At 40.7% G+C, this 12,455-nt stretch overlaps 1 protein-coding gene across 2 annotated transcripts; it reads right to left on the reverse strand.

Annotated features, from left to right (window-relative positions):
- Positions 1–6,891: 6,891 nt before the first annotated feature.
- Positions 6,892–11,344, reverse strand: LOC135231187 (lysozyme C, kidney isozyme-like). Of its 2 annotated transcripts, XM_064283896.1 has the most exons (4): positions 11,168–11,343; positions 9,659–9,823; positions 7,953–8,031; positions 6,892–7,451 (listed from the first exon to the last, which is right to left on the reverse strand). In XM_064283896.1, exons 1-4 carry the CDS (start codon positions 11,301–11,303, stop codon positions 7,385–7,387), a joined length of 447 nt encoding a protein of 148 aa, XP_064139966.1. In that variant the 5' UTR covers positions 11,304–11,343; the 3' UTR covers positions 6,892–7,384. The 2 variants fall into 2 exon arrangements, with proteins under 2 accessions (XP_064139966.1, XP_064139967.1); XM_064283897.1 differs by lacking the exon at positions 7,953–8,031 and having other exon boundaries at positions 11,168–11,344.
- Between the last annotated feature and the right edge of the window lie 1,111 nt (positions 11,345–12,455).

Below are 12,455 nucleotides of genomic sequence, written 5' to 3' on the forward strand. Positions count from 1 at the left end.
CGCCTTAAAAATTAGTTAACATGCCAGGGTCTGTGGGGAAGTGGAAGCAAAGTAAGTGTTGCATGCTAGGCTATATCCTAACGTTCACTGAAAACAGCAGAAGTTAACATTTACTCAGTGTTCCTCATGTACCAGGCACCGTGTCAGGATAACATGCCTTGATTAATATCCTGGCCGTAGCTTTGTAAACACCATAAACTCGGGCAAGTTTCCAATTTTCTACTCCCTCGGTTTTGGCACTTGTAAATACCGCGGGTGATAGTGACTCTACACTGTTGTGGTGAGGATTAAATCAGAGCATCGGGTAGTGTTTAGCCTCTGTTGGGCAGACGATAGGCGCTTATCCGGTATTTGCTGCTACTGTTATCCTCACACCCAGGCGGCGGCATCCCCCGTTTGCGGATGACCTGGGCTGGAGCCGGTGAGCACCAAGCCAAGATTCCCCAGCCCGCTAAGTGGCCTGTTTCCTCTGCCCAACCTCCAGGTCATCAGTGATTATGTTTGCTTTTGGCGGAGAAGGGGGCTGTAGTGACGCGGTGAGGTCGGCCTCTGACTCCCCGCCCTTCCTCATGCCGCGATTCAAACCCGAGGACAGAAGGCGCGAAAGAGAAACAAACCGGCCCACGCCGCGCCCCACCACGCTGGGAGGGGCCAGGCCGTGACAGCCACCGCCGGAAGGGAGTCGCGGGCCGGCACTGACCATCACTCTCCCGCCGGAGTCAGGCCCAAATCCGGCCATTCTCTTGAACATATTGTCCCACGGGAGAAGCCGCCACCGCAGGGAAAGAGACCGGGGCCGGCGGGGTCGCCGCTCCCCTCAGAGGCCCCGCTCCTCCCGCGCGGGCCCAGGCGGAGGGTTTCTGGTCGAGGGAAGGCGTGGCACCTGTGCTCACGGCACCGGGTAATTTTCAGACTCATTCAGTTACCCGCGGAAGAAGATCCGGAAGGAAGGAGAGGCGACTGCGACGTCCTGCTTAGTCGCAGCGGGATCGCGCTCACAGCGCGCAAGCTCCTCGCCGCTACCCTGGTGCAGGGCGGGTTAGGTGGCTGGCGCTTGAGGTTCCTGAATAATCGTGTCACCTGCCCACACGATTTAGCTTCGGGATGACCGAGAAGTTGCTGTTTGGAGGGAATACCTTGTCATCGACCAAGTGTTTCCTCAATGATGAAGTGAAAATCATGAAATCTTGCTGACACAAAACTCCTCCCACAGCTTTTCGTTGTTCTCATCCAGACCTCCACCCCTGACCCCGCTAATTTCTTCCTATAGGCCCCCTTCTTCCTGTCTTTTCCTACTCCGTTTAAATTCAAAGTTCTATGACTTCTCACAATGCTCCCTTGTATTGCCCATTACCCTTCTGTGGCACTATTGTGAAGGTGAGTGCTGTATTAAATTTATGTTCTCCAGTTTAATTGAAATTTTCCTTATTGGTCTTTGGTTCTCTCTTACTTTCTCTTCAGTAATTATTTTGAAATTTCTGTAGTCTCAACTTCTGACACCAATTCCCTCTTTGTTATCAGATGACTTTGCTTCCTACTTCGCGAAGGTAACAGACCACATGCCGCCAGACTGAAACAATCTTTGCCTTACCCAGCAGCCACCCTCCTTTCCTTCTCTTCTGTTAAGAGGGAAACCTTTCAGTTTAAAAACAATCCCTTTCTCTATGTTCTTGGAACCCAGATGGCGCAGTGATTAATAGCCTGGCTGCTAACCAAAGGGCTGGCAGTTGAATCTACCTGTGGCTACGTGTAAACCCAATGGGATAGTTCTACTCCATCCTGTAAAGTCAATATAAGTCGGAATCGACTTGAGGGTAATGGATTTATCTGTGTTCTTGATATCTTTTTTTTTTGCTTTCTCAAGAATTTTGCCCAATCAACCATCCTCACTCTGCCTTGTATTTTCAACTTTTTCTTTTCTTTTGGCTTTTTCTCCTAAGGGAGTCAAACAAGCTTACGTCTTTCCTATTTAAAGTTAACCAAGCAAACCTTTAATCCCACGTAGCTCTGTGTTGTCCTTCAAAGTAGAGCTTGGAAAATCTGTCAACATTTCCTGTTTCCATACCCTCTTCAGCCCATCACTTCTGACTTTCACCCTCACTGAAACGAAAGATACTCTCATCTATATCGGTAAATCCAATGTTATTTGCTTCGCTTAATCTCTTGGCAGTATCCACGGGCTCCCTTAGTGACACCAATTTCTTTTGGTTTTCCTCCTACTTCTGTGGTATCTCCTCGATTTCCAGGGTAATCACTCTCTCCTCCACGTTCCCGTAGTGCCTGAGGGATTGAAACATTTATCATATTATACTTTAATGCTTGACAAACTTCCTGAGGGCACTAACTGATCCAACCAAATGTGGAAATTATCAAACAATATTATTAGTAGCACAGGCAAATAAAGTTTTCCTGAAGAACATTCAAAAGCGGTTGCATCAGTATATCAGCAGGGAATTGCCAGAAATTCAAGCCAGATTCAAAAGAGGATGTGGAACCACGGCTATCGTAACTGATGTCAGATGGGTGCTGGCTGAAAGCAGAGAACACCAGAAAGATGTTTACCTGCGTTTTATTCACTATGCAAAGGCATTCGACTGTGTGGATCATAAGAAATTATAGATAACATTGCAAAGAATGGGAGTTCCAGAACACTCAATTGTGCTCATGAGGAACCTGTACACAGATCAAGAAGCAGTTGTTTGAACAGAACAGCAGATACTTTGCGGTTTAAAGTCAGGAAAGGTGTGTGTCAGGGCTGTATTCTTTCACCATACCTACTCAATCTGTATGCTGAGCAAATAATCTGAGAAGGTGGACTATATGGAGAAGAATGGGGCATCAGGATTGGAGGAAGACTCATTAACAACCTGCGATATGCAGATGACACAGCCTTACTTGCTGAGAGTGAAGAGGACTTGAAGCACTTACTGATGAAGGTCAAAGACCACAGCCCTCAGCCTGGATTACACGTCAACATAAAGAAATAAAAAATCCTCACAACTGGACCAATAAACAATATCATGCTAAATAGAGGAAAGATTGAAGTTGTCAAGGATTTCATTTTACTTGGATCCACAGTCAAGACCCAGGGAAGTAGCAATTAAGAAATCAAAAGACAAAAATCCTCACAACTGGACCAATAAGCAAAATCATGCTAAACAGAGGAAAGATTGAAGTTGTCAAGGGTGTCATTTTACTTGCATCCACAGTCAAGACCCAGGGAAGTAGCAGTCAAGAAATCAAAAGACGCATCGTATTGGGCAAATCTGGTGTAAAAAAGCTCTTTAAAGTGTTGAAAAGCAAAGATATCACATTGAAGACTAAGGTGCGCCTGACCCAAGCCGTGGTGTTTAGGATCACCACATGTGCATGCGAAAGCTGGATGATGAATAAGGAAGACCAAAGAACTGATGCCTTTGTGTTATCTTGTTGGCAGAGAATATTGAATATACCATGGACTGCCAAAAGAAAATGAACAAATCTGTCCTGAAAGAAGTGCAACAAAAATGCTCCTTAAAAGCAAAGATGGCGAGACTACATCTCACATACTTTGACATGTTATCAGGAGGGACTAGCCCCTGGGGAAGAACATCATGCTTGGTAAAGTAGAGGGTCAGTGAAAAAAGAGGAAGACCCTCAAGGAAATGGATTGACACAGTGGCTGCAACAATGGGCTCAGTCATAACAATGATTGTGAGGATGGTGCAAGATCCGGCAGGGTTTTGTTCTGTTGTACACAGGGTGGCTATGAGTAGGAACCGACTGGACGGCACCTTAGAACAGCAATGACATTCAGTTTAGTAGCCTCAGCCTCTGGTGATCATTTGCTGTGACTTATAATCATTGTCTGTTCAATAGATGAATTAATGAAGAACAGAGACATCAAGAAAACTTGAGGCTATTCTTCGAAAGGTAATTGAAATCAGTCAGATCTGTTAAAGCAGTCTGTCCTACAAGGTCTTCCACACACAATATAGGGTTTTTCTTCCCGTACCCTTTCGTGACTTTCACTTTTTTCTAAAAGTGCTTTCAGAATTGGATACCTGGACCGCCTTTTTTTTTGTTGTTGTTGTAATTATTCTCCAGTTTTCCCGATTTTTTCTTCCTCTTTATTTCTACTTGGATTTTGTTTTTTCCTGAAAATGTTACTGTAAGTATTAAAATAATATTAAACAAATACATATAACACATTTGGATCTTTTGGGGAAAGACAGTGGATTGAACATACATCTTTTGTTTCTTCCCCAGACTCCTCTAAAGCAAGTAAAGGATTCTTATGAAAGGCAAAATCCTGTTAGAATGGGGAAAATGGGAGAGAAAGCTGCAACAAAAAATTGAAATCTGGTATGCAAATGGAAAGTGGTAAAGGACAGACCTGAGAACTGAGCCGGCAGAGCTAATAACCAACTCAATTTACACTGCAGCATCTCACCCATCTCTGCCCCAAGAGCCATACAGCCAAGCAATTGCCCCTTATCTACTCCAAAGCATAAAACAGGGTCTCTGCACTGAGGAACACCAAACAGAGTTAAGGGAAGATATCATCCAGAAAATGGGTAGATTAATGAAACATTTGCCTATTAGCTGCTGAGACCCTCACTCAGCTCTTTAAAATGCTGGCAATCATACCTTTGTTTTCTAGTAGGCTATAGGGAGAGGCTTCTCTGGGGAATCTGACCAGCCTAAGAGGAGAGATTTAAGGATGTCCAGTGAAACTGACCCAACCCAGCTTGATCACCCTACAGTGAAGTACATAATGTTTAAACCCAGTTAGGGGCTGGGAACTTCAAATTAACATTTAGTTGCCCACTTCTGTATTTAAGTAAATGTCCAAGGATTAGCAGACATCTGAGGAAAGCCTCTATTATGAAAGAGATAATCCAAGAAGAATCAAAGAAAAATGGCAAATTGGAGGAAACAGAAAACTAAAACAACACAAATTAAAACTATGATCACTACTCTGATAAAATAAGATGTCACACGCAAATATGACACAAAAACAGGGAAAAAGGAACATTCAGGAAATAAAAACGAGCTGTTAGAAATTAAAAATATGGTAGTAGAAATGAAAAACTCAATAAAAATATTAGAAGCTTAAATTGAAGAAATCTCCCAGATACTAGAACAAAAAATTAAAAATAGGACAGGAAAGACAAGAACATCAGAGGATCAGAGTAGCAGTTTCAGAAAGACAGAACAAAGAAAATGGAAAGAAGCAAATCATCAATAAATGATTCAAGAAAGTTTTCCAAAACGAGAGGATATGTTTCCAAATTGAAAGATCCCACCAAGTACCAGTAGAAAGATGAAAACAGACCTACATCAAGACACATCATTATGAACTTTCAAAGCGTGGGGATAAAGAGATGATTTCACAAACGTCTGGGTCAGAAAGATTCATGTTATCAGGAAGGATCAGTGCCTGGAGAAGGACATCATGCTTGGTATAGTTGAGGGTCATCGAAAAAGAGGAAGACCCTCAAAGAGATGGACTCACACAGTGGCTACAACAATGGGCTCAAGCATAACAATGATTGTGATGATGGTGCAGGAGCGGGCCGTGTTTCCTTCTGTTGTAGATAGGGTCACTGTGTGTCAAAAACGACTTGCCGAACAGCAACAACAACATCCCTACGTTGACCCATACGTCGTACACCTCAGAGAATCCCTTGTCAGCTTTCTGAGTATGTTCATATCAAGATAGGCCCAGAGCCTGAAGCTGCACCTGTGCTGGGGCCCTCTGCTGCCCACCCCCAACGGATGCTTTACGCACTACATTCACATAGACCTGAAGCTGACGCTTGGAATATCAGGAGCTGTTGTAATGGGATGAAGTGGGCTTAAAACTGTGAAAAGCTTTGCAAGGACAAACATGGAAGAATATACCAAAGAATGGACAAGAGATTCATTCGGTCAACCAACCAGTGTTTATTGAGAATGTCCCTTAGTCAAAAAGCATTATTCTAAGTGTTTGGGATATGTTGTTAGCTGCTGCTGAGTCAGCCCCGACTCATGGCAACCCCATATGTTACACAATGGAACTGCTCAATTGGGTTTTCCTGGCTGTAATCTTTATGAAAGCTGTTCACTAGGTTTTTCTTCCGTGGAGCCACTGAGTGGGTTTGAACTGCCAACCTTTACGTGAAAAGTGTACGGTTAACTGTCTGTGCCAGCCAAGCGTGAGTGAACAAACCCAAACCAAACCACTGCCATCGAGTCAATTCCAACTTATAGCGACCCTATAGTGCAGAGTAGAACTGCACCATAGAGTTTCCAAGGAGCGCCTGGTGGATTCAAAATGCCGACCTCTTGGTTAGCAGCTGTAGTACTTAACCACTACTCCACTAGGGTTTCCGCGAGTGAACAGAAAGGTAAAAAAGAAGTTCTGCCCTCCTTCCTATGAGGAGAGTGGTTCAGCATGGTGTGTCAGAGCAGTTACACAGTAAGGAGGGCAGGTATGTGTGGGTGGCAGCCCAATGAGAGGTATCAGAGCCTGAGTGAGGTGAAGAAGACAGCTCTTCTCTCAGTATAATATGAGGCGAGTTGGGGTTCAGCGAAGTGGAGGACTGGGGGGAGGATACTGGGACTTTGGAGAGAGAGGAGAAGAAGTAAAATAGCAATAGTTATTTTAGAGTGGGGACACCAACAGGGAAGGACTGCAGAGAAATAACTAAGATGGCCAGACAAGTTTGAGGGTTCATTTGAGATTTGTAGTGATGAATTTAAAATGAGAACTATCAGGATGCTTGTGTATTTTTCTGCAGCAACATCCAGCAGTTTGGGTGCAAGTGAGGATATAGGAAATATATTAAGAGTGTGAAAACATTTTTTTTTCAAAATTTTTTTTTCTTCAAAGACTGTAGATAGTCTTACACAAAAACAGACAAGGTGTGAGTTGCGAAGCCTTTAATAACGGTGGTTGCATTTTTTTACAATGCGCATAATTTCTTAGCTGTTGTTCATTAGCATTTCAAAATACTTGCAAACTCATCTGCCTTCTGGATTTAGTTTTGATGCATGAATCTATAGAAATAAAATTAAAGAATAGCAACAGCTTATCTAATCTTTCCTTATGTTTAGTTCATTTCTACCAGCATTAGTTCTTTTAAGCAAACTGAAAAATGTTGTAGGTGTAATATCAAAGAGTACACATGTTATTGATTACTAAGTCTTAAGAGAAAGGCGATCTTTTGCTCCCAAAATATCAGAGTACACACGTTATTAATTACTAAGTCTTAGGAGAAAGGCAATATTTTGCTCCTGCTTCTGTAAAAAAAAGTTCCTTGTTTGAATGGGAAAGAAAAGTAGTGTGACCTTTCACTTATTTACTACTCCCTTATATGAAAAAGAGGCAAAAGCGAGTTGAAGAACAAAAGCTCTGCAGTTAGACTCCACAGCCTCGAATGTACTGAGTGACATCGTGGTTCTGACAATGGTTTCTCCATGCCACCCTGTAGAGAAAGGTCAAAGAAACCATAAAACGGTTAAAATATCTTCATTGTACATACATACTTCAAATCTTTTGGGGGAACAAAGTATTTTACCAATAAATAAACTATAGGCTATAGATAGAGTGAGGTATTATTTATTAAATGGAGCACTCCATTCCTCCCAAAGCCCCACTAGAGCCTTCCACATCAGCAACTACAAAGTGAATTACACGTTTCCAAAAAATAATTTCAAGATATGACAACCATAGACAGTGTGGAGAATCTTAAAAACTCTTAAAAAAAAAAAAAAACCCTAAAATAAATTGATGAGGCAGAGAGTAAGATTCTAAATTAGTTAAGGTAGACTGTTTCCTCAAGAACTGAGGTAATACAATGTTCAGCATAAATCTAAAGACACAACTTTTAGTTCTCGGTAGCATACTTTGGCCTTTGAAAACCTGCTCTCAGCGCAAATCCATAGCAGGGTAAAATAGTTTACCCCTTTAACGACCGAAAACATACCATGCTCTAATGCCTTGTGGATCACTGACAACCCTTTTCGCACAAGCTACAGCTTGAGTGATATCATCTTGCAGCAAAGCTGAAAAAGAGGCAGTGAGGAATGACAACAGCTTTCATAGAAACCTGATTGTAAGTTTAGGTTTAGTCAACTTTAACTCTACTAGGACGAGGAAGGAATACTAGGAACTTATTTTCCAAGGGTCCATACATCTGTGAATAGGAGGAAAATTTTCTCTTCATTCCATCCCATTTGGCATGAAACAAAGTATTTTGTTTATCATTTACCAAGTTGTTGGGAGTTCTGAAATTCTTAACTAATATGGAAACCCTGGTGGCCATAGTGGTTAAGAGCTACGGCTGCTAACCAAAAGGTCAGGGGTCAATCCACCAGGCATTCCTTAGAAACTTTATAGGGGCATTATAGCCCTAAAGGGTCACTATGAGTCGGAATCATCTTGATGGCAGTGTGTTTGTTTTTAGGTTTTTTATGATCTTAGTCCTGTTTGTACTTGTTGTCGTTAGCTGCCGTCTAGGCATTTCCAACTCCCAGAAACCCTATGTACAACGGAATGGAACACTGCCTGGTTCTGCGCCATCCTCACAATCATTGTTATGTTTGAGCCCATTGTTGTAGCCACTGTGTCAATTCATCACCCTGAGGGGTCTTCCTCTTTTTCACTGACCCTCTACTTTACCAAGCATGATGTACTTCTCCAGGGACTGGTCCCTCCTGACAGCATGTCCAAAGTATGTGAGACTAAGTAAGTCTCACCATCCCTGCTTCTAATGAGCATTTTTGCTGTACTTCTTCCAAGTACAGGTGGTGGTGTTTGTGCCAGGCAATGTAAAAAAAAAAAAAAACGAAATTGCCTAGTAATTTTTTTATCTAGCAAATCCACTTTTAGGAAATGGACCCAAAGATGTATGTATAAGGCTTTTCATAGTAATTTACAAACGGGAAAAGTGGAAACAACTTAACTATTTCCAATAAGGGATGAATCAATAAATTGTGCAATATTCATGTAATGTAATTCTACACATCCTTTAAAAATGATAATACAGATTTGTGTTTGTTGTCATGGAAATAATTTTGAACCATAAAAAGCAAGTTGTAAAGCAGTATCGGTAATACAATTTCATTTTTGTAAAAACATACATCGCTTACGTGTTTGCATGTGGGTAAATGTGCATGAGATATAGTTTTACATTTGTATACACGATTGACATTTAGTCTTGAAAAGCATACATCAAAAGTTAACAACAGTTATAAATTTCTGAGTAGTAAAATTATCGGTGATTTTGTTTCTTAGTATTATCTAATTTTTAGTCAATGACCACAGATTATTATACACTACAAAATTTTTTTTTAAGTTACATTAACTGCATTTTAAAAGAAGAATATTCTAAGACTAATCTTTATTGGGGATTTAACATTTAAAAAAATTGAATAACATTAATTTTGCAATACTTATTATTTTATGCTTGAAAGATTCCATACATTACTTTTAATTTTATATGAGCTCAACACAATATTTGTTTCACCCCAAATAAATCCACAAAATAACTTATTAGGAGTATCTAGAATTTGAGATGGAGTTCTTACAGGTCCCTGATGAACCTTTCAAGGTTTTTTTATTTGTACTGAATCTCTAGTAAGTACAACCAGATGGGTCCTGTGCCATCACTTATATGTTATCTCGTCTTACCGTAGCAGGATATGCCACAGGCGTTAACTGCTCTTGGGGTTTTGCCATCATTACACCAGTAGTGGCTATTGATCTGAAAAATCCCGTAATCAGTGCTTTTGTCTCCAGGATTGTAGTTTGTAGCTTGGGTGTTGTAATCACTCTCCCATTTGGTCAAACACATCCCTGAAAAATAATAAGGGAGCAACACCAAATCACTTATATTGTAAGTATAAAGATATATTCGACTTGCAAAGTATTTTAACATTTTAGTGTTAAAGGGCTCCTAAGAAAGTCCTTTTTACACTGCAAATAATTTTGTAATACTAATGAAACAACATAATATACTTTTAAAAATATTAAAGTGGGGGTTTCTTCCATTGCTTTTACCCTTCCCCTATTCCTCAGGCAACATTCAGCCCAGAATGTGTGAGTGGAGTTTTTTAATTCATAGGCGATACAGCAATAAACCAGTTGCCTTCCAGTCGACTGCAATTCACGGTGATCCCACGTGTATCAGAGTAGAACTGTGCTCCGTAGGGTTTTCAGTGGCTGATTTTTCCAGAAGTAGATAGCCAGACCTTTTTTCCAAGGCACCTCTGAGTGCACTCAAACCTCTAAGCTTTTGATTAACAGCTGAGTGCATTAATCCCTTGCACCACCAAGGAATTCCTAGACTGATGGAAAAATGCTTTTGATTAGAGAAAATAAGGATTTTCTGACAGACAAAAGTTTATTAAAATCCTTAACAGGGCATTTGAATATACAGTCAGATTCTGCAAGACAAGAGTGATAGAATAGAAAGGAATATTTTATCCATCAAATCATTTATTTACTTATTTATTCAAAAATAGTTACTGAGGGGAAATATTTGAATTCAATCTGAAAGGTACAGTACTTACATTGGCAAATATGGACTAAAATACAAAGTAAGTTTTACTCAGGGCACATCTTGAATTGTGTGGAAGAAAATGAAAAATAGCCAATCAACCAGGTGAAGAAGAATTAAAAAAACATTATTTCATGGCTGAGTTTCAGGGATTCTTATGTAGCACAGTTACTAAGGAGAAATAGTTTCCTACTGCCCTGGTATTAAGAGTTGAACATAACCTTTTTAATGTTAATGTTAAAAATCCCACGTTGTGACAGGAGAATCTTTAAAACCATACTGCATCACTCTGGGCTCTCCAGAGTCATGTAAGGAGGAATTGGCAGAGATATCCCAGATCCTCAAATGTATCTTTTAGTCAGCCTATTTGTGCCATTGAGTCAGAGGCAACTGGCAAATCCAGTGGAACTGGAGAGCACAAACAGGTTCCATTGTACTTAGAATGGTAGGAATTTTGCCCTCTCTTGCCATTATTCCTGAATCTGGTATCTCTGATTTTAAAGGAACAAATTGGTGTTTTTAACCATTGTAAGTATGCGAATGCCAATGAAATTTTAAAAAGTCTACTCTTTCAGAGCCCCTTCTTGTTCCTCATCCTCCCCTGGGTAACTCTGTGGAAGTATCAAGGACAGCAGACTTACAGTTTGCCAGGCTGATCCCCCTGAAGCCATCCATTCCATACCGTTTCAGAGTTCTGGCCAACTCGCACCTTTCAAAGACCTTGCCCTGGACAGTGCCAGAAAGGAAGAGAAGGCCCAGAATAAGGAGAGCCTTCATGTTGACTGGGAAGTCGGACCACTAGGCTGACCAGGGCAAGCTGGTCCCAGTATTTAACATCTTGTAACTTCCTCCTTCTCCTAGTGGTTTGGGGGCTCCACCCTTTGAATTATGTACAAAGCAGGAACTATTTATCTGCTGACATTATAAAGTTTTTTGTTTTTTATGTTTGAAGATACAGATTCTGATGTCCTAAGAAGTACATTGTTTAAACACCAGGCTCAGAAAGAATTGAGAAGTTGCATTGTTTCCAAAATGGAAATGTCCTCCTTTATTATGAATTTGAGCAACTCTAAAGAACAAAAACTAATGAACATTATGCATAGCACAGAGTGAACCATGATCTTCATTTAACATTCGTTTCCATGAAATTGTTTTGTCTGCATTCACTATTTTGTATTCATCTTTTTCATTTAAAATTATCTTATATGCACTTTTCCACAAATGGACATGAACACATGTGCCTGTCATTTTAGTGATATATAGCTTGATATCCTGTTGCTCAGCCATTTCCCTATTGTAGACATTTTTTGTTACTACTGTAAATTTTTTATGATTATAAACCCAATTTTTTACTGTTATAAATAAGGCCGCTGTGAACAACTTTCCCAACTCCTGTTGTGTATATAATTCCTTGCCTCCATTTCCATGTTAGAGCATAAAGGGTTATTATAAAGCACTGAGACTTTAAAAATCAAATGCACCCAGATAGATATATTCAACTAAGTGCTACCTTTAAAATAATCATCTCAGGATGTGCACATTTTTTTTTTAATTGTACTTTCGATGATGGTTTACAGAACAAACTAGTTTCTCATTGAACAGTACAAATATTGTTTTATGACATTAGTTAATGACGCCCTGACATGTCAACACTCTACCTTGGGTTCCCTGTTACCAGCTTTCTTGTTCCCTCCTGCCTTCCTAGTCCTTGCCCCTAGGCTGGTGTGCCCCTTCAGTCTCATTTTGTTTCATTGGCCTGTCCACTCTTTGGCTGAAGGGTAAACCTTAGGAGTGACTTCATTACTGAGCTGAACAGGTGTCCAGGGGCCATACTCTCGGGGTTTCTCCAGTCTCTGTCAGGTCGGCAAGTCTGCTCTTTCTTTTTGAGTTACAATTTTGTTCTACATTTTTCTCCATCTCTGTCCAGGA

Source organism: Loxodonta africana, chromosome 4, assembly GCF_030014295.1.
Source record: "Loxodonta africana isolate mLoxAfr1 chromosome 4, mLoxAfr1.hap2, whole genome shotgun sequence".
Classification (NCBI taxonomy): domain Eukaryota; kingdom Metazoa; phylum Chordata; class Mammalia; order Proboscidea; family Elephantidae; genus Loxodonta; species Loxodonta africana.